Source organism: Cordyceps javanica, chromosome 4, assembly GCF_051103115.1.
Source record: "Cordyceps javanica chromosome 4, complete sequence".
In the NCBI taxonomy this organism is placed as follows: Eukaryota; Fungi; Ascomycota; class Sordariomycetes; order Hypocreales; family Cordycipitaceae; genus Cordyceps; species Cordyceps javanica.
Genome location: NC_139298.1, coordinates 492,040 through 513,736, shown reverse-complemented (window position 1 = coordinate 513,736; position 21,697 = coordinate 492,040). Strand labels below are relative to the sequence as shown.

Below are 21,697 nucleotides of genomic sequence, written 5' to 3'. Positions count from 1 at the left end.
GAAGCCACCATCGATCCGCGCGGACTTGGTCCGATCAGCACCTGGATGGCGCCCGTTGGCGGCAGATACGCGTAAAGTGCGCCGCGTGTGCCGTGGATCCCGGGTCACTCACCCTAACACTCTCCGACAACCTTACGCTTGAACTTTAACTTGACCCGTCTCCGACGGCATAAGAAATTCAACCACACAAACCCGCTGATGTCGACTCGATACGATGCTGTCGAATCTTTCTTCAACGGCAGGGACCTCGACTTACACCGGCCCGGGATAGGACACAGCTGTAGTTTGACAAGGCACACACTTTCGACTAATAGCCGCGTCAAAAGGGTCCGGTAGGCATCTATCTCGGCGACCTGAAAACGACGCCGCAGACAAGCTGCTTCCAATGCTTCAAAGGGTGCCGTAAAGGCCCTGGACTCACCACTCTGCAACGGCGTGACTAGCTACGTTGGCCTACACGTAGCGGAGAGCCAGATTCTCCCATCCATGCCCCTCGCCGCAAACTTGCGGGCAAAGTTTCATCCATACTTGCCACAGATGTGCGACTCATGATACGCGTACGCGGCTTATTGATAGCCCGAACGAGGCAGGCAAGGATAAACCGGGACAGGCCTCGCAGGCACCAGCGCAGGAAATTGGCCAACGGCGCCGAAATTGGGCGCGGTGCCAGTCTTCAATTCCTCCGAAGTCCTGAGCCGGCTACTCAATGAAGCGCTCTACCGCAAACTTCCAGTCCGTCCCCAGGTCCGGTCACGTCGCTTCAAATTCATCCGTCCCCAGTTCGGGCCATTGCGCAAACGGGCACCCGTCTTGGTATCGACAACTCGGCTGTTCTTTCATCGCCAAATCGAAGGCTCTACAGATTTCTGTTTCGTTCATCTCTGTAACACAAGATTAATGTAGAAGTGAAGAAACAAAGTGCGCTGCATAGATCCTTGCGTCAAGACCCATTTTAACATATACATGACTGAATTATCACAGGGCGTCAATGCCTAGCTGCACTCAGTCTTAAATTGATAGCACTGTTGCACGAATATGTAGGGCGAGACATGTTTGACATGATCTTCAGTCTTATTCTGTCTTTTTTTGCCAGATGATTCTCTCCAAGTGCTCGATTTTGTGGTCAGAGACATCCGTTTGTTATGTAGCTACCGTTCGCCACCGTCTGTCACTCTGTCACCGTCTGGCGCGCGCGTATTCACACCCAACCAGCTCACCAGACCTGCTAGGCAGCTTGTACGACACACACACACACATACACTCACGTGGCAATGTTCATCTCCCAACCGCAACAATGAAACTTCCTTGTCCATGACTTACCAGGTTCCCATCTTCTTTCTTCTTTCATCTTCCATCTTCGTGCTCTCCCTCTCACGACGCCTCACTGACAGTCCACGCTGTGTATGCCGCATTTGACCGTCGCCATGGCCGCCATCCACCCGCCGCGAGAGGAGCTCATTGCCAACTTTCACGCCAAAATGGCTTCCCCGCCCCGGGTTGACGCTGCACAAGGCCTTCGCGCCCTGGGACTTTACATTCCGCCGTCTTCTCCAGCGGAGACGCCTTATGCACCATGCACAGTGCCGGTCGACGCCCTCAAGCTCATGTTCATCTCCCAGCTGAAGTCGCAGAGGCATCATAGGGGTCGTAAGCTTATTGTCCGTACTTGCACACCTCCAGTACGAAGGCTTCACGCCATTGTTGCCGTCGTGGAAGATACAAACGGCGACGCTATTCTTCTCTACCTACACAACATGCCAACCGCCACCACCGTTCCTTCTCCCGATACCATTTTGCCCGAGGGTACCGTTTGTATCATTAAAGAGCCCTTGATGAAACCAAAGACGACTCAAACCAAATACTGCATCAGGGTCGACCACGTTACCGATATAGTTTTTCTCGACGGGGTTGATAAGCGGGTACCCGACTCTTGGAGAAAGTCTGTGTTATCTGGATCTAGTGAAGAGATTCGTGCGCAAGGCAATGCCCACGTCAAAGAGAGAAACTGGTCCTCTGCGCTACAACTGTGAGTCTTTTCCCTTTCAGCTCCTACGTTTTATTTCAATTTCAATTCCTCTTGTGTTCCTACCCAAGCTTACCTCTACCTCCAAGGTATTCCGACGCCATCGATGCGGCGCAGACAGAAGAAGAGGAGCAGCTCGCCCACATCAACCGAGCGTTAGTTAATCTTCGACTTGGCCGATATGAGGCGGCCCTTTCTGACTCTACTCATTTGACTTGCGCAAGGATCCAGACGACAAAGAGCCTCTTCCGCCTGGCCATGGCACACTATGGGCTTCGGGACTATGAATCGTGCCGCAACGCACTCCTTCGGCTGCTCGCTGCCTCCCCCGAGGAACCATCTGCTAAATCAGAGCTTGTTCGGGTGACAGCCAGGCTGAGGGAACAATCGACTGGCCGGTACTCCTTCGCCAGCATGTATGCGCAGGAGAGAACAAAGGCCGGCCTGGTTGATTGTGCGAGCTACTACGGCCCCGTCGAAGTGCGGGAGTCGCCCGGCCGCGGCCGCGGGCTCTTTCTCACCAAGCCGGTCTCTGTGGGCGGCTTGATCCTTTGTGAAAAGGCCGTCGTATTCCACCGTCGCGCTCCTACCCTGCAAAACGTGGCCGACTTTATGGTTGTCAACGTCCAAGGTTGCCTGCTTGACTCGGAAGCCAAAAGAGAGCTCTCGGCTCAAGCTCATCAGGAGCTTCTTCACAATTTCGAAGCCTGTCATCCTATTCTTGATCTATACTCCGGTGTCCAGGAACCTAAATCCACGATTACTGAGCCTGGTGCAGAGGTGATCCTTGACTCGTGAGTGTTGCACACATCACAATTCAGTTTCCCCGTCCCCCGACAATGCGTGCTTGTTTTGCCAACTTATCATGATGCAGTTTCCAGATCAATTCTATTATCGAGTTCAATGCTCTATGCGTCGAGGATGATTTCCCGGATCATGGGGGTGAAGCCTCTCATGTCAAATTCGAAGCAGCCGACGGCAGCCTCATCAACAACGGCCGCCCCCCGAGCGACGGTGTCTGGCTCAGGGCTTCCTACATTAACCACGCTTGCTATCCCAACTGCCACCGCGTCTTCATCGGGGACATGGTCATTGTCCGCGCCGCCAGGGATCTCGCCGCGGGCACCGAGCTTCTCGCGACCTACACCGAGCCCACGCCGTTTGACTCGCTCAGCACGGCCCAGGACAAGCTGCGGCGCTGGGAGTTTGTGTGCTGCTGCGACCTGTGCGAGGCGCGCAAGCGCGTCGCCGAGCACGAGTCGGCCCGACGGCCCAGCATTCTCAAGAAGGTGGCCGAGGCCTTCACCCAGGCCACGCCCGGCAGGTCCGAGGAGGTGCTGCGAGCCTGTCGTGACATTGACGCCATGTATCCCAGCTATGCCGGCCCGGACCAGACTCCGTGCATCGAGATCTGGACGCTCTCCTTTCCCCGCCGGAGCTCGCTTCTGATTCTGAAAAAGGGTACCATGGCCATCATTGACGCCATCGCCACCGCCCTGCAGTGTGTTGGCTTCGTCGTGTCGCACTCGCATGAGCGGTTCGAGATTGCGAAATGGGGCATGCTGTTGCATCGGCTCCCCGCCGTCTTTGAGCAGCTGCACGAGGCGTATCGGGAAGTGAATCCGCGAGTCTGCCCCGCGATTCGAGACTATGCACGCACCGCGTTCCTCGTCATGGTGGGAGAGGATGAGACCTTTGGCAAGGCTTTCCCTAGCCTCGTTGGTCCATAAAAACGAGGTGTCCCTCTGCCAATGACTGTTTTTCTTTCGTTCTCTCTTCCTTGGCTTCGCGCCTATTCTGACGCCTTTCTGCCGTTTCTAACAAATTGACTTGTAATAAGCTGAGAAGGTATTATTTGGCTTGATACTTCATTGCCAATCGAACTGGGCAAGCGTCATATCCTTCCCCTGCTTCATGCGACTTTACACCTAGCTCGCCACGAATGGAAAAAATGAAAATAATCCTCCGGCCACTTCTTCTTTCTGGGTCTGGCATCGTGTCCGTTGCTTTTGATACGGACTCGAAAAGGGACCAAAAAGAGAGAGCAAAAAGGTCCACAGCAGCAGCTTATCAAAAAAGACAACATGCAGAGTAGACGAACGGCGTGACGCAAGTAAACAATGTTGTTAGTAATCACGTAAAGCACGCAACATCATATCCAGTGTCAACGGAAAAAAAAATTGTATATAAAAATAAAAGATGAAAAGATAAGAGATATAGAAAACCCAATCCAGAGATCCCACGACAAAAGCCTGCCTGTCGTGTTGAGCCCGTTGCATTGTGCCCGACAGGGAAAAAAAAAGTCAGACCCAGGTTATCGAATCGTTGTCACCACGTACAAGCCCGAAGCTGGTTTGCGGCACACCTCTGTAGTCCGCAAAACTAGAAGAGGAAAAAACAATCTCGGCAACTGAGGGAAAAGGAAGACACTTCCGAGGGGCAAGACATGCATAGTAGCTACCAAGGCGAATGCTAGAGTACAGTGCCGCCCTTGGCGGGCTTTTCTTGTACAGGCGTGTTCTCTCCCGCGTGTGTTACCTCGGTGTCCTCGTCGTCCACGACGGCTACTTCCTCCTCGACGACAGGCTCGTGCAGGGTTGTGGGCACAAAATCATCGTCGGCGCCGCGACTGTTGTTGCTAGCCGAGACACCGACAGACGCGATCGCCCCGTCGGCGATATTTTGCTTCGTCTCGGCCACGATCTTGTCTGCTTCGGTAGTGGTAGTAGTCTTGCTGGTAGCCGTCTCGCCAGCGGGATCCGCGGCCCCCTTGCTTGCTTGCTGTATACCGTCCTTGTCGAGGCGGACGACCATACATGACAGGTTATCGGTGCTTCCACGGCCGAGAGCATGCTCGACAAGGAGCTTGGAAGAGGCGGTGGGGTCCTGAACGTTGCGAATCAGGTCGACGGCTTCTTGGTCACCGCAGACATCCCAAAGCTGGAGCTGTTAGTGGGGAGTTTTCATCGATGGTATCAATGGCAGTGCACTTACTCCGTCGCAAGCAATAATGATGAATTCATCGAGTTCGGGCTGGATGACCGTCTCTGTAGTGTAAGGATGCCCGGTGACGAGTTCCTTCATATAAGCGTCTCCAAGAGCGCGAGTAACAGCCAAGACGCCATTGACTCTGTTGTTCAAGATGAGACCTCCAGCATTGGCGATGCGTTTACCCTCATTCTCATCGCTGCCTTTGTGGTCGTATGACAAGCGAAGCGCCTTGCCGTTGCGACATAAAATAATGCGGGCGTCGCCGACGTTGGCAGTATATAGAACGCGCTGCTTATTCAGTTGGCTTTTTGACGGCGTCGAAAGAGGCGTATCTTTATCAGCCGTGTTGCTCTTTTCCAAGTCGCTATTGGATTCAGGAAGCTTGCCATTTTTGGCAGTCGGCATGGCAATGGTGGGAACGGCAACGTGATGGCGGTCACCAGCAGAGCGCTTCTCCCAGCGCAATACGGCAATGGCAGCAGTACACCCGCTGTTTTTAAGCGGAAGCTTCTCTAGCTGTGCGTCGCAACTTGTAAATGTCTGGTCGAGGAGCTCTGGCAGCGGGGCATTTGGATTCTTCTTGACAACGTCCTCGAGAACAAGGTGGAGCTTCTTGCCGCACCAATCGGCGGCAAAGGTACCGGCGTGGCCGTCAAAGATGGCGAAATATCCGTTGTCGGATTCTGAGATGTCCGTACTTGATGCGTCGGCGGTGGGCTTGTCAGACTTGGAGGCATTGGCGCCGTCAACGGCATGGGAATCGAGAAAGTTGTAGAGAAACGCATGCGTATCTTCCATGGTACGGCGACATTTTCTATTACGGTCCTCCCAGACGCCGACACGAAAGGTCGACTTGGGGCCGGGGAGAGACTCGCCGGCCGAATTGTTCTGGTGACCCTGTGGAACGGCCAGGGCCGGATCCTGCTTGCCAAGCTTCTGAATGGGGGAGGCCATTTCGGGGCTGTGGCGTGAGCTGGGAGAGAAGCCAAATGAGCTTCTAGCAGATGCGAGAAGACTGCTGGCTTTGCTGCTTACGCTGCTGCTTCGACGTTTCTTGTCTGTGGAACCGCCGTTATCCTGCCTCGTGGGCGGGCTCCCATTGGTATGGCGCTTCTCACCACTGGCGGCCTGATCGGTCGTCTTTGTGGCAGCTGCGGCGATGGGCTGGGGAGCGGCGGCCGTGGGGGAGGGAGGCTTGCGGTCAGAGGCGGTGTCGGGATCGATCTTGGAGTCTAGCAGCGAGTTGGAGTTGGAGCCTCCAAACATTCTATTGAGCAGGCTTCCTCCGTGCGAGGAGAAGCTGCGACGCTTAGAGCCTGCCAGTTTTGTGGAGGGCTCGTGTGATGGGGGGGACGAAAGGGTCGGTTTCGTCGGTCTCGTTGCAGAGGATCCGATCGAGAGGATGATTGTTGGACGTTGGGTCTCAACCGGGAGCGGGACGGCGACGGCGTAATCGGGGATAAGGTAAGAGGTTGGGCCGGGCGGGCAGAGAAGCTGCAAGGTCGAATGCGATCAATTGTAGAGGGAAAGAAATGGCAGGTAGCGTCCCGGTAGGGAGTCGTAGATCAGAGTGCTGGCAATGGGATGGTAAGCAGGATGTTGAGGCGAGAGTTGAGAGGGTTGATGGTGCTGAGGGGTGGAGAGATGGCGGCCGGACTTGGTGGGGTTGGTCTAGGTTGGTAGGCAATGATATGGGGGGTGGGATTGTCTAGATTGTCGCGGGTAAGGGTTGGAGTGCTTGGCAAGCGGGAAGCCACAGCGAGAAGCTCCGGGGCTTTCATAAAGATGATAAATGATGGCAAAGACAGGAAAAAGGAGAAAGGAGAACGGGACAGGGGAGTATTGTAAACAAGTGACGAAGCGGCTGGCCGTGCTCGGAGAGCTGGGACGGGGAGCACGGAGGATCGAGAGTTGGCAAGGGACCCGGAGCGGACTGTCTGGGCCTAACCCAACGGCGGGTGGGCGCGTGCGCACGTACCTTAGACCAGAGGCAATGTCGCAAGCCAAGGAAGGAGAGAGAAGCGCTGAAACAGGTAATTTTGGAGGAAAAGGGTCAATATGGTGAAGGAATGCCGGGCCTACAAGGAAGCAGGCACGCACTTGTAAGGTGTAAAGGAGGCGATGTTGGGAATGTTTGACGTGACGCTGGGTTGGAGGTGAGTGAGCACCGGCAAGCAGGCGGCGGATAGGCACCTTGGTTAGTGCCTTAGGTAGGTACTAAAGGTTAGGATATATCTTTAGGTAGGTACTTAAGTACTGAGCAAGTACAGATACCTAGGCCTGGTATGTACGGTAGGTGGGTAGGTTGGAGGTACCAAGCTGATAGGCGTCGATGAGTGGCCAGAGGCCTACCTAGGCATTGATTGGCCTTACGTACTTACCTAGCGGAGGTGACGGATGTCGACGGAAACAGTCTCCACGGTCAGGCGACGATGTATTATTCAAAGTATCGCTCTGTTATTCGGCTTAAAGGGGCATAGTACGTATATAATACTATACTAAATTAAAAAAGGCTAAGCTAAGAAATATAAGGCTATTTAAGGTCTATATTCTCTAATTAGCTAAGAAGATCCCTACTAGCTCTATTATATACCCTCTAAGTATAAAGATCATTAGTAAAATTAGCTAAGTAGCTATTAAGAATACTTATAGAGGCTTCAGAGAATATTATTAAAATAAGCTTAGCTTTAATTTTTATCTACTTAATAATTACTTTTTACTTCTTAATTAAATAATATATATATAATTTGATATAAAATTAGTTTATTTTTACTTGAGATAAACTGATTTTAAGTTTATTCTCTATATCCAGCTCTTAGAATAATGACGGGAATATAAAGTTATATAATTATCTTAATCGATTTTATACTCTGATTTGATACGCAGGCCGCATACCTCGGGGAAGATGCTTCTCCTGGGTTTGTCACCAAAGCGTTCACATCCATGAATATCCGCTGCGATCGCGAAGTTGCGAAGGAGATGCCCAAAGCAGAGCTTGAAGAGCTGCCGCTAAGTCCCGATTTTATTCATCTTAAGGGCGAAGTCAGAATACGGGCGCAGGAAATCACCCGTGACTACAGGTTCATTACGAGAGCCTCCAAAGGGATCCAAGCCACTTACAGGAAATTACAAAAGGATCTGAAGAATACGGAAAAGGTTTATAGAGAGGAAATGAACAAGTCATACCGTGAGGCTTGCCGCGAGTGCAACCATAACAAAGAGATGGAAAAGCAGCGGAGTGGTGTGGCTACGGAGGAGAAAAAGGAGCCCACGGTGCATCATCAGCTGGAGGGAAGCGCCCAGGTTGCAAGAATTCTGTGCGATTTCCGAAACGACCTTAGTATACAGGAACTCACCGATAGGAAAGTCTGCGCCATTGATATTCTTGTCAGCCTTGCTTCTCGTTGCGAGGTGCGTCGCCCTGCGTTGAAGACCAGTGAAACCAACGACAGAGACTCCCCGGCCGGAAATATTCCAGGTGCGCTTCCTGTAGCTGCTCTCGCAGCCTGTCAATTTCTTCCATAGAGGTTGATGGATTTGCGTACATTAATAAAGTTGTTCCTTGATTCCGGACCTAAGCCGAGGTGGAGACATGCGCAGGCCCATCCTACGATAACCCCTGACACCCTTTATTTGGCTCTAAAAAGGTGGCATGGTATTGTGTGTAAACCTCCTGCGGACACCAGATTCTGCCAAGCCTTAGTTTCTTGCCCGCTCTGTTGGCTGTTACCAATTCTGTTCCCACACAATGAAGATGTAGCTCAGTGAAGTGGAGTATGCTTTTGCATCAATATTGGCGGTAGATGCTAATCAACTCGTCCAGCTGTGAATTCATGACTGTCAGGGTGCGCGGCTATCTCGAAGAAGGAGACGGAAGATGATTATAACCGTAGGGGCTGTATTGGGTCATCGCCGGTATCTCGCCAGAAGTTCGCAATAATAGACTACTGACGACTGGAGGAATCTCCTCCAGAGGATTCCCGCAACATTCCCGCTCATTTACAGTAGCTTCCCCTCCATGTGGCCGGTCACACTTGTGACAATGACCCAAATGCGATTATCGAAATAATACTTACCAATTCCTACTATAAAAAATCCATTTAGCCCCTACTCCCCTTGATTAGTTGATTTTCTCCCAACTGTCGTGGTCAAGCCATGACAATCTAATAGTACTTTTCGCCTTTGGCCCTCTTTTTTCTTTCCCTTCTCAGGCTTCTCTGTCTCTTTATCATAATAGAGAACGGCATCAGTCTCATCGGGGCACCACAATCTTTGGTCGGCGAAAGCAAGTGCCCAGTCTAGAAATCTATCCACTTCGAAATCCTCTACGCAATGATGCTCGCGGAGCTTGCGTATAGCGTCTGCCACCCATGTCACGCAGCTCTGTTGGGGATCTTTGTTTCTTTGTGGCAACGCAACGTCTTTAAGGAATCTTCCGGCATCTTCGCGCGTCGTTTCAGCCGGCAGCGCTCCGATGATGATATACCCCAGGAGTCTTTTACTGCGTTCAGGATCGACGTCTGTGCTGGCATTGAGCCACCAGTCCCCGCGTGGATTGTTTTGTCTAAGGGTGATCGGGTTAATTGTGTTTGTATCTGTCGCATCATAAGCGTCGTAAACATCATCATCATCACATGCTCCTGCCGTAATGATTAGAATCACCCAGTGATATGCCTCGCGTTGATAGATTCGGCGTTTGTGCGGGTCGCTTGATATGGGATCCCGACGGTATAAAGCCACACCAACTTGAACAGGGTGGCTTGCGGCCATTGCGTTTTAGACCACTGCAGCCTTCCTTAGCCAAGAGACGCGTTTATCGGCTCAGTCATTACGTACCACTTGGACAATGGTGTGGTCCAAAACATGAAATGACAACGTTGTACTTGAACGCTCGGGGGGTGAATTGAGGCACTGCCTAGGGCTGCATAGTCTCTCAATTACAGACGTATAGTGTTCGGATGCTCTGACTGTGTGATTTTAATATTGTGAAGATATTGATGAGGAAAAGGAGTGTAGGTCTCATTTGGTGGTTTCCAGGTGAGGATGCAGCTCTTCATATTTGTGATTCGCTTCGAGATACAATGCACAGCACTGTGAGTAGCGCCAGAATATAGCAATCTTACGTAAAATTGCGTGGAACCCAGCCAACCAGCCAGGGTGTGGCGATGATGCCCCACTACACACCTAATAAGCGCCGCGGCTTTACGCGGGTGATTATTGGTGCAAATGTGGGCGCACGGTTGATCAGTTGAGACTGGTGAACAAATGGATACTTACGTATTGCTTCAGCTTTCAAATACACCTGCAGTCATCTCTACCTAGACTAATGGGTATAGTTTCTGGCTTGGCCAAGCAACCTGGGCGCGGGGCGAGCGCGGGGCGAGCGCGGTGTAATGTAATGGGTCACGTGGTAACGGTTTAAAACAGCACACATGATAATTAACAGCGCGATCATCGCTGTAACCGTCAGACTCGTACATCAAGAAGTGACTGATTTGAGGCATTTGCCGTAGTCTAATCAATTTCCACAAACTTGGATCAATATCCCTTCGATGCGACAGTTTGCTAATGTCTCAGTTATTACATAAGCCCGCACAATGCTAAATATCATTTGTTCCCCGCCCATCCTCTTCTATGCAACTGGGCTCGTAAACGTTTGCCGACAACAGTCCCCCGTTTGACTCCTTTTGCCTGGGCATCCAGGTGCAAAAATTTATCAAAAAAGCAGCGGTGCTTTGCGAGTATATATACCATTCGTAGCATGCGAGCCGTCTTTGTCCTGTCATCTCCTTCACCGCTGGTAGCTGCCTCGTCTCTTAGCGAGTTTGTCGATTCTTCCTCGCAGCATACGAACAATCGAAACTATCGATATTCATTCTAGACTAATGGGCGGATCTATTGGGACCTTGTTTCCCTTGCGGTTCAGGCTATGGCTTGGTCGGAAACTCTATCGTCCCTTCACTGATAAGGTAGTGCGAGTCAGCCGAAATCGTCTCATCAAGGGACCATGCGATCCTCCTGAGATAGAGGCTATGCAATATATCATCAAGAATACGACCATACCGATACCTAAAATCTACGCGATTCATACTACTCAGTGTCATCTATTATTCATAGAGATGGAGTACATCCATGGTGAACACCTGGGCATTGCATGGGGGCGAGAGGGTCGCCTTTCGCAAAATCAGAAGAAGGTCATTATCGCAGACATACAGAAATACGTTTCAATCCTCCGCGAGCTCCAACCTCCGGCAGAGAATTTGGTGGCTTCTGCTCTACAAAACCCCGCCTATGATGGTCGCATTGGTTCTCGTTTCTTCGGCCCTTTCAATCATTCCGACTTCCACACATTGTTGCGAAACTTTTTGCCGGAGCAAGGGACTTCGATGATTTTCGGCGAGGAAGTCGCAAAGGTACATTCCGCGTCCTATCGAACATGTTTCACGCATGGAGATTTGGTTCCGAGGAACATTATTGTGAGAGACGGACGCGTTGCGGCAATTATTGACTGGGGGTATTCAGGATGGTACCCAGAGTATTGGGAGTATACCAAGGCGCACTATGACTTCTTCCCCAAAGCGGACTGGCTAGAAAGCTTTCGACAAGCCGTTCCTAATTATGACGCCGAGCTTGCAGCGGAGCAAGTTCTTTGGGAGAGGTGCCTCGACCCAGGGACGCCGGCTACCTATCATCGAGAGGGCGTTGTTCGTCGAACACCAGGCTCCCGGCCGTCGGTAGAGTGGGAACAAGCGAGAGCAGGCTGCCACACAAAAGATATCTGGTCCATCGCTTTGAAATCAAATCGGTACAGAGATCGGTACAGCTGAACGGCCCACATCCTACTGATGAGTGTGTTGGCGCACTCGATGCGATAGTGCTGCAAATCATAAGAAGTAACTATTTACTTATTATTTTTAGCTATATATATTAAAAATTAGTTATCTAAAGACTTACCCTACGAGGCCTACCCCATAGAACCTATCTTATAGGTCTATAAGACTAGGGACTATCTTTTAAGTTTTTTAGACTAATTTTAGACTTGGGAAGGTCGCCAGAATTAGCCAGCTGGAGGCTAGAAGTAACTGGCATCACGTCGATACTGACGAGCCTCTGTACTCTGATTATGATAATAGTCAACGGATCGCGAGCCTACGAGTACTTCGCTTTGCACTGTATGTGGTCAGATGTAGCAAGTAGATGGTTAATTCTCTTAGTACAGTAGTGGTGGTAGTTATCTTTAGTACTCATATATTCTCACGTGCTGGCAGCCAACACTGGCTGCGCACATGTAACAATACTAGCTAGTTCTATGCCTCGATTTCTTTAGATTATTAAAACGATTTATTTGACATATTGCTCTGAAGCTAATAGAGATTTGCGCTCTTGAGAACTCTTCTCCTAACTAGCTGTGATATGATATCACTGACCGCGCTCCGTCATGTCCTCGGCAAATTCGCGGTTGAGATTCTGAATAACACTCTAGTGCTGTGTGAGAGCAAGGCTCTGCTCTGCCCGCACTTTGATCGTACGGTTTGTTTGCAGAACAAATGTTTGCAGATGGGTACAAATTTCACGTGAAAGCCAAGTTATCGCTAATAATATCGAGGATACATTCAGCTATTGACAATGGGCGCCAGATGAAACTACCTTCATGGTGTTGTATCTCGGACTTCAAAGGCTTTCAAGTAGCCGCGGCTCGTTGTTGCGTTAGTCGCACTATCCCAACATTGACTATGGCTAGCTACTCATTCACCACCAATCTTAATCGTGCGAAACCATGGATCGTTGAGGATTTCGGACGGGGTAGGCCGCTTCGCAGGATCATATTGAAGAATCCAGCGAATCAACTTCTTGACTTCGCGCCCTTCTTCTTCGTCAAGTTCAGGCTGCGCAGCATCAAACAACTCCTCCATGGACTTCTGCGGTAACATCAGAGGGTCCTTGTCATTCCGGGGGCCTCCAAGACAGCAATTGAAGAGTTTCCTCTCCGGTGTGAAATATTGCGAGGAGCGATCCCAATATTTAAACAGTTCATCTGGTAGCGGGCCGAGCTGGCTTGTTAAAGCGAGAATGTGGTCATCATCTTCCCACTCAGAATGTGGGTATCCCGGGACGCAAAAGAGCGGCCGTCCAGTCATCAGTTCAAAGACGAGACAGCCGAAACTCCAAGTGTCCGAAGATTTATGAACCTCTCCACGAAGGAGTAATTCTGGTGTTCGTAGGCCACGTGGCGTCACTGGTTTCGCTGGTGGTTTGGCGATGAAGTATGCTTTCCACTCAAAACAGAGCCATTAGCACAATTGGTCCTAAAGGATGCTCGCACTTGAGAATGGTCTAACCTCCGCCCATGTCGGACAACTTGATCTGGAACCCCTCTTTGTAACGGGTAAACGGCGCGAGTGGCTGAGCAATGCAAAGATATTTTGGCGCCCAGCGATCTTCCTTACCATCACGTCTTTCAACAGGCGGCGAGATAGAATGCGCCTCTACATCCTCTTTCTGTCTGAGTATATCCTCTGGTACTGAGTCGAGATCATGAGAGGCGAAGAGCATGTTTCCCGGCTGGAAGTCCCCATGGGCGATGCCGTTGGAATGGAGAAACGCGAGTGCTTCCAAGGACTGCTTCAAAATACTCTTCGCCATGTCTGGTGGGTAGCGGACCTTCATGGTTCGCTTGCGAGGGTTAAACTGGGGAAGCTCCTCAACCATGCTATTCACTGTTGGCCCCATCGGCTCGAAAACCAAGCATTTATGTGTCCCGTTCGGGCCATGGTGTTCAAACTCGTCAAGCAGTTGTGTAATAAACCGCTGTGACTCAGCAGGTGCAGCACCAGCGAGGAGTTCCGAGATACGCACTTCATTTGCCAGGCCTGGAAACACTTCCGCGACAAGAATCTTCAATGCAACATATCTGTGCCGCCTTTGGATAATCAGCTTCAGCTATACTTGTTAATACTAGTAGAACTGTGTAAAGTTACCGGATATCAACGGCCAGCCACACCGTCGAGTAGGAGCCTTCTCCAAGCTTGCGGATGACCTTGTATTGGCCATTTTTATAGACATCGCCAAGATGAACCGGGTGATAGCCGCGTGGACGGTAGTCCTCTATCCATTCGCATGGCGAGGTGATGGTTTTGAATCTAAATTCGTGGTCCAAGACAGCTCTTGGTGGCGGAGTCGGAGGAGGCGAGCGGCTCATGGCAATGCTGGAAAGGCAGGCGCGCGATGTCGGGCAAGAGATTCTCAACGACCGAAAAAAAAAGCAGTAGTACACCGAGCAACGATGGTCGTACTTTTATTAACGTCGAGAGGTGCGGACTTGAGAGATCTTGTTGAGCTTTCCTTTCTGAAAGAGGGGGATAGCCGACTCAGCAGATGATAACAAGTAGGGGGTACTATGTTCAAATGTTGACAAATGAGTGTTTACAACATATTGTCCTGGCAAATATATGAAACTCTGAGTCACAAGAAAAAAGCCAATCACCATTGTCACAGAAAGGTATAAGTCGAGGGTAGTAGTACTGATAGGCATAGACGGTGTAGAAGGGGCGCGCCGCTGTTAAGAGCTCATTACCTACCTAAGAGGTACCTATTGCTCGATGCGTAGTACGAAGGTACTTGGGAGTTAGGTACTTGGCCTGGAAAGCAAACACGCCCTTATTACTGGTACCTCTCCTGAGGCGCAGGGCGGGGGGGGCAAACACCACAAACCTTTTTGCCTCGCCTCTCTCCTCGCTTGACGCTTCGCCGTTGCTCCCCCGCCTTCCTGCCATTTTAGCTCCGGCCATTTCCATAAATAAACCATTTACCAATCTCACCACCGCATTCGCTTCCCAAATGCCCCGCGTACAGTACTCAGTAACCCATCCACTCAACTCTATTTTGCGGGTACCGTGCTGTGTCGACTTGCCCCCGCTATCCCGTTCCCTGGAGCCAAGCTGGAACTTCAGCGGGAGCCTTCCGGCATCGCTCCACCTAGTAAACCAGAGTCCGCGTCCACCAATTCCGGCCATCATGGCCGACACCGTTGCCGAAGCCAGCCGCGTCATCAATGACACCGATTTTACTCCCCAAGAGCACATTATTCTCGCAGATGAATTCGCCAACACCACTTTTGACCCAACCCTTGCGGCGCCGAGATTCTGCGAGCCGTCAATAAGCGGCAGAATGGCCAGTCCGTTGATGAAGCACTGCTTACCTTCAAAAGTGACTGGCACCGGGTACTTCGACTAGTCGTGAAATGAAGAGATGAGACGAGAAAAAGAGCTTCGTGGCAAACAACAGGACGAAGGGAGTCATCCTGCCATGCCAAAACGCGCCGCGTTGCGCCGTGATGATATCCGCGATGTACCGATCAAATGGCTCTGGCTGCCCAGCCCGCTCGCATCACAGACTCCGTTAGACAGCTTCTCAACTCACGCAACAATGACGCTGTTGTGTGACGCCTGCAGACTATGGCCACATTTCTGTAAAGCCAACACAGGTCATTTTACCAGCACCAAAGTCTCTCTAGGAAGAAATTGGAAATCCTAGGTTGCGCCATGCTCGCTGCCTACCTTACCCCGCCAAACGTCCAGATCCTCAAGGGCATGCTCCCACCCGCCTTGGACTATATCAATTGGATCATTTCGACAAACTTTCTGATACCACCGCGATGGGGACTATCTACCGCATGTCATATGCCCAGCGCCGCAAGCTCGTTCACGATCTAGCTGCAATCATGACGCAGATCAACTTCATTCCTAAAAACACGGGCCGGCCAATGTGTGGTGCTTGGGGTGATCGAATCTATGACTGACGCTGTACCATGGCAAACGGATGCGGCCCGTTTGATAGCCAAGATGCCTCTACCAGACACCTAAGTCGAAATCCGCACGTCGAGGCCGTGTTTCCTTCTGCGTCTGAAACGAAGCACAAGTCGGTATTTCCACACGCCGACCTCCACCTCTGCAAATGTAGTGGCCCACGATGGTCGCCTGACCGGAATAGTGGACTGGGCAAACTCTGGCTTCATGCCCGAGTATTGAGACTTCACCGAATCCATGCGAACTGCAAAGGTTCAAAACTGAATAGACATTGACCGCAAAATTCGTGGGCACAAACATGGCCATGGAGCCAAGATGGAAAAGTACCTCTGGAATGGCTCTCGTTTGGGGGTCCAGACGAGCCTGAAAATGAGCAAGTCACACTTCCGCCCACAACAAGTCGAGGTTCAGGATATGGCTTTTTGCACAACTAGTAACTGCACCATCTTCCTATCCTGGATTCAGCTTCCCATGCTACACTTGTTCTGCACGCTCTAATGCACCAGATCACATCTCTATCGCACCAGCCAACACCTCACCGGAGCTATCGGTCCTCTTGGCCGGCGCGCTGCTGCATCGCCTGGATCAGTATCTGCGCTTCGAAGCCTTGGGTCCAATTTCATGTGCCGGGCCTGTGCGAGCTACGCGACGTTTTCAGCGGGGTTGACGGACTTCTTTGGGGAGAAGGGTCGCGTAAGTCTATTGTAGGCTCGTCGGCCGGCCGGCCGGCTTCGCAAACGTCAACATCGGCAATCTGACGGACGGCCCAACAAGCTTTCTGCGGGTCGGCGAGGACTATCTAGAGAGCTAGAGGAATGGTTGTATGTATTATTTGGCTTGCCAAAATGAAATGTAGTAGCAAGGGGGGAAAATTCAAAAGAAAAAAGGCAAATGTGCACTCTTCAACTCGTATACACCGTGTCGCTGTTGGGCATCCTGGTAGCTTCCTTCGTAAATCATCCAACATTACTTTCGCAGATTATCGAGTCTTGCCTCCAGGTCGTTATCGACAGGATCAATGTCGCCTCCGCCTCCGCCTCCGCCAACCGCCTGTGCAATTTTGCCCTCGGGTTGAGCAGGGTTCCCGATCGTCGTTGGTGTCTCGCCAAGCTGACGCAAAAGTTAGCCTCAGGCCTGTGCCCGTCTGGAGTTCGAGCTCGTGCCCACGTACCGCTTGATTGAACTCGATGCCAATGTCCTCCAATACTTGCTCCACGACCTCGTCGCCTTCCTCCTCCACACCGACATCCATGGCGTCGTCGACGGCGTCGTCCATCATCTCTTGCCTCTGCTCCATGATGTCGTTTTCTCGTTCAAACTCCATGGCGATGCGTTGCAGCTGCGGCAGGTTCATAGACTTGTTCATGCTTCCGAGTGCCATTGTCGCGCCCTTCATGGCCTGCATCATTTGCTCGTTGGTTCGATACGTCTGAAGGTTTCCCCCCGGCCGGGGCAGGTTAGTAAACAGAGAGCTGTGGTAGCAACGAGCGTGGTGGTGTCGTGCGGGAGGGGGCGGGGGGGGGGGGGGGCTGTACCTGGAGGCGCAACGAAATTTGTTGCAGCTGACTGCGCATGCCGTAAAACTTTTCGATATATCTGCGCGTGCGAACCAGATCCTTGGCCTGGATCTTGCAGGCACCCATCTGGCCATTCTTGGCGCTCGTCTTGATTTGTTGGATGAGCGTCTTTTCCTGCTTCTCCAGTTTGACGCGGGTCTGGTCGAGCTCGCGGATTGCCTTGTCGAGCATGCGCTGGTTCTTGCGCAGACGCTCGGCCGGCGTCATGCGCTTGCCAAACACCCACTCAAGCATCTTTCTGGAGGTTAGCGACCCGACACGTTCCAAGGCCAGTATGGACCTGATGGCATGCGCTCTCTTCTCACATTCATCTTGTCGCTGGCTGGAGGCACTGCCTTGTGTAAGGGGCTGTCGTATACGGTGCGCGGCTGGGAGAGCCGTGGCGGGTTGGGTCGTCAATCTCGGGGCAGGAAAGTCGGAGGCGCGGCGGTGGTGATGTAGCAAGTTGAAGGGTGGGATAAACAATCTGTCTGCCTGCGCAACTACGTAACCGCACATCGTTCAGTGTGTGGCCGACATCTCAGTCACCAGACCCACATTAATATAGTACCTTAGTAGGTACCTGTTGTTACTTGTTAAGCTCTGAGGCCAGCGTCAGTTGACAGTACCTACTTGCCTACCTTGCGTACTTGGCGGTTCGGTCGTCATGATGGACTACATTGAACTTGAACTAGATGATCATGTTTGGAAACGAATTGCACGAAACGAAAGCGAAAATCAACGTAAATCGATATTCGCGAGTCATCGTAACTCCTTTGAAAAACCTGTAGTCTAGTCACAATTCGCAACGACGCTCGTTAACATCGTTCAGGTGCAAATCAAAAGACTTCTGTTAACCTGTATGTATCTGGCTACAAAAATTAATCTGTAGTTTAATAGGTAGCTACATGAGAAAACATTTAGTGTGACGTAAGTGCTGTCAATATGTTGCGACTAGCCTGGCCGCATTACAGCGGTACGGATTACATTGGACGAGATTCACGGGCTTACAGTGGACTCGACGCCTCGCCGGCCAATCACCGGACCACGCTCTTCTTCTTGGACATTTCGCCTCCCCAAAAACATCACGCCACTGCCGGGGGCAAACCGTCCTGCTTCTACATCTCAACGTCACCACGTCTTGCACCCATTTTTGCTCAACCCCTCTTATCGAAATGGTGTCAGACAGGCTTGTATCGCTATGAGCCAGGAGTATGCCAACGGTAAGGGCAAAGCCCCTGCGCCGCAGGACGCTGAGCCCGACGCGAACAATACCACTCGACATTCGAACGAGACCAAGTTCATGACGGTCGGCAACGGCGCAACTTCCGAACATGCGGCGCGCCTACAGCACTTAATAGACATCGACTCCGGCTATGGAGGAAGCACCGCGGGGGACGAGCCGACCGCGATGACCGGTTCGGATTGGAATGCGCCTATGCAGCACGAGCGACAATCCGGAGTCGTCCACCAGATCTGGTACAACCGCCAGCGTACCGCCCTCGGCCGCTCAATCAACAAGGTCCTGGAGCTGTTGAATAGCCTGCAGGATATAAACACTTCATGGCCTGCACACTACCCCTCCGTGCAGCGTTCCGACCTCGAGGCCAACGCCACCCGGCCAGGTCTACAGCGTGTCAGCACCATGGCCGCCGATTCCGCCAGCACAGCTTCGATGCAAGCACAACCACCAACCCTCAGACGCGCCATGACATCTCTCCAGGACAGCCCTGCCGAGTCCAGCACGGCCGCTGAGCGAAGAGCAACTCCTGAACCCCGACTCGTCACGCCGCAAATCGCCCAAGAGTTTTCCATTCTCAAGCTCGACTTGAAGCTCGGAGCGCTGCATCACACTGAACTCGTTCATTCGTTGGAAAAGCACTCGATAGCTGCTCTCCTCGATGGCAAAATTGCCTCTAGCATCAAACACCTTGTTTCCCTCCGTGAACGCATCGAAGATACGACGAGCAAAGTCCTCATCACCGGCGACTTGAACGCAGGAAAATCAACTTTCTGCAATGCTCTCCTTCGCCGAAAGCTGCTCCCTGAGGACCAGCAACCGTGCACCGCAATCTTTTGCGAGGTGCTCGACGCAAGAGAAAATGCTGGCCTGGAGGAAGTCCACGCTGTACATAAAGACGCCATCTACGACCGCAACGACGAGAGAACCTATGACGTATTCACACTGGTAGACCTCGAAAAGATTGTTGTCGATAACGATACATATACACAATGCAAGATCTTTGTCAAGGACAGCAGAACCATTGACGAATCTCTGCTCAACAATGGCGTTGTCGATATCGCTCTCATCGACGCGCCAGGGCTCAACTCAAACAACACACAAACTACGGCCATTTTCAGCAGACAAGAGGAAATCGATGTCGTAGTCTTCGTTGTTTCAGCTGCCAACCACTTCACGCAATCTGCTCAAGACTTCATCAGAACAGCTGCCGCTGAGAAGGCTTATATTTTCATGGTCGTCAACGGCTACGATAACATTCGAGACAAGGAGCGCTGCCAAAAGATGATTCTCGATCAAGTCGGAAGACTGAGCCCACGCACGCGGAAGGAGTCGGATGAACTAGTTCACTTTGTGTCCAGCAACGCCATCCCTGTTGGCCCGTCGCCGCCAGGAGGGCCGGGCGGTGGTGGTAGCTCTAGTGGTGGCGACGGCGACGACCCGGACGACGGCGGCAAGGGCAAGGGCAAGGACCTGGACAAGATCCGAGACTTTGAGGCTTTGGAGCAGTCACTTCGCAGGTTTGTCTTGGAGAAGCGAGCGAGGTCTAAACTTGCTCCCGCCAAGACTTATCTTCTCAACATTCTCAACGACGTCAACACCCTCGCCACTGTCAACCAAGAAGTCGCGCGATCCGAAATTGACCGTGTTGCTCGTGAGCTCCGCGAATTAGAGCCCCAGTTAGAATCGAGCAAGAAGGCAAGAACCGAAGTTGATGACCAGGTCAACGCCAGCATTGAAATCACATGCAAGGAAGTCTACGATGATACTCGCGCACAGCTCACGACGGCCATTACGGAGTCTGGTAAGACCAAGTACGACATTCCATACCCCGGCTTGTTTGGTGCCTACTCATACGCCGACGACCTGAAGGAGGCCATGCTTTCGCAGATATCCGAAGCTGTCCATATCTGCGAAGATCGTGCCAGACATCGGACGCTACGCGGAGTCAATACCATCAAGCAACTTGGCTTACTTCATATCGGTGATGAATTCCAAAACCTGCACTTCAAGCCCGAGGTCATGTTCCGTCGGAAACGGGACGCCCTGGCGCGCAATGTTCACATTTCTACGGAGCTCTGGGACTTTTTTGATTGGTCCACCATCATGCACAAGCAGGAGAAACTCGCCAGTACTAGTATGGCTCTGACAGTTGCCGGCGCTGTGGTGCCGCGTATGATTGGCATGGGCAACTGGATGGACCAAGCTCTGACTGCGACCAAGGTGCTGAGCAACGACAACCTCCGCCAGCTCATTCTGCCCGGCATCGTCATCGCCGCCGTAGCCGCATCCGCCTACGTTCTCCAGCAGATCCCCAACTCCCTCCCTCCCCGCCTCGCCACCAAGATCACGCAGCAGCTGGCCGACATGGATTACGTCCACGGCAACTCGGCTCGCATCGCTTCATCTGTCCGCAAGGTCTTGCGCTATCCCGCCGACAATCTGCGCGTGCGTCTTGAGCAGAGCGTTAAGGAGCTCGACCACCGCCGCGACGAGACCCTCCAGACGCGCGCGGAGAGCGAGCGCGCCGCCAACTATTTCGGCGATCTAGCGCTTAAGAGCGAGATGGAGCGCAGCAAGGTGAACGATATTGACCTCGACGCGCCACCTCAAGGCACGCATTAAACGAGAAGAAAAGTTTGAAAAGGCTCACCACGAGCCTCGCGTGGAGTTGAGGTGGCAGCCACGAGCAGCATGAGCGCTGGTGTAGGACAACGCGATGGATTGTATGGAGAACTTTGCTGCACAGGCTGGAGTCGGCGTTTGTCTTGTTTGAGGGTCTCATTTTCCCGGTGCAATCGCTGCCATTGCACCATTACAGCAGTCGTTACTGAAGACCTGCGCGTGTGGACATGCATAGAATTTTTGAAAGATCTCATCCGTTTTGTTCTTATCTTCTTATAACAGACTTTGGCGGCCTGCTGGAAACGCAATCGCAAAAAAAATTGTTCGAATCGAGCAAGCTGCATCACTCAATAGAACCATTCCGCTCAGCATATTTTAATGCGGTATTCGATAGCATGGTAGTTTATTAGTTTCTTGAATGAGCGTCTCAGATGTATTGCACAAGTTATAACTTGAG

The 21,697-nt window shown here is 51.8% G+C and overlaps 6 protein-coding genes across 6 annotated transcripts; 3 read left to right on the top strand and 3 right to left on the bottom strand.

Annotated features, from left to right (window-relative positions):
* Positions 1–1,424: 1,424 nt before the first annotated feature.
* V2A60_006051 (uncharacterized protein) lies at positions 1,425–3,753 on the top strand (the record flags this gene model as incomplete). Its single annotated transcript, XM_083257349.1, has 4 exons — positions 1,425–2,026; positions 2,113–2,178; positions 2,248–2,817; positions 2,898–3,753. The coding sequence occupies 4 exons, from the start codon at positions 1,425–1,427 to the stop codon at positions 3,751–3,753; spliced, it is 2,094 nt and encodes a 697-aa protein (XP_083113475.1).
* Positions 3,754–4,495: 742 nt separating this feature from the next.
* On the bottom strand, positions 4,496–6,280 carry V2A60_006050 (phosphatase 2C-like domain-containing protein; the record flags this gene model as incomplete). Its single annotated transcript, XM_083257348.1, has 2 exons — positions 4,496–4,963; positions 5,018–6,280. The coding sequence occupies 2 exons, from the start codon at positions 6,278–6,280 to the stop codon at positions 4,496–4,498; spliced, it is 1,731 nt and encodes a 576-aa protein (XP_083113474.1).
* Positions 6,281–12,759: 6,479 nt separating this feature from the next.
* On the bottom strand, positions 12,760–14,213 carry V2A60_006049 (putative serine protein kinase; the record flags this gene model as incomplete). Its single annotated transcript, XM_083257347.1, has 3 exons — positions 12,760–13,283; positions 13,354–13,934; positions 13,993–14,213. The coding sequence occupies 3 exons, from the start codon at positions 14,211–14,213 to the stop codon at positions 12,760–12,762; spliced, it is 1,326 nt and encodes a 441-aa protein (XP_083113473.1).
* Positions 14,214–15,028: 815 nt separating this feature from the next.
* V2A60_006048 (uncharacterized protein) lies at positions 15,029–15,247 on the top strand (the record flags this gene model as incomplete). Its single annotated transcript, XM_083257346.1, has 1 exon — positions 15,029–15,247. One exon carries the CDS (start codon positions 15,029–15,031, stop codon positions 15,245–15,247), a length of 219 nt encoding a protein of 72 aa, XP_083113472.1.
* A 1,538-nt stretch (positions 15,248–16,785) lies between these two features.
* On the bottom strand, positions 16,786–17,707 carry V2A60_006047 (ESCRT-III subunit protein DID4; the record flags this gene model as incomplete). The annotated part of the gene is made up of 4 exons (XM_083257345.1): positions 16,786–16,929; positions 16,991–17,248; positions 17,355–17,630; positions 17,702–17,707. The coding sequence occupies 4 exons, from the start codon at positions 17,705–17,707 to the stop codon at positions 16,786–16,788; spliced, it is 684 nt and encodes a 227-aa protein (XP_083113471.1).
* An 869-nt stretch (positions 17,708–18,576) lies between these two features.
* On the top strand, positions 18,577–21,240 carry V2A60_006046 (mitofusin; the record flags this gene model as incomplete). Its single annotated transcript, XM_083257344.1, has 1 exon — positions 18,577–21,240. One exon carries the CDS (start codon positions 18,577–18,579, stop codon positions 21,238–21,240), a length of 2,664 nt encoding a protein of 887 aa, XP_083113470.1.
* Between the last annotated feature and the right edge of the window lie 457 nt (positions 21,241–21,697).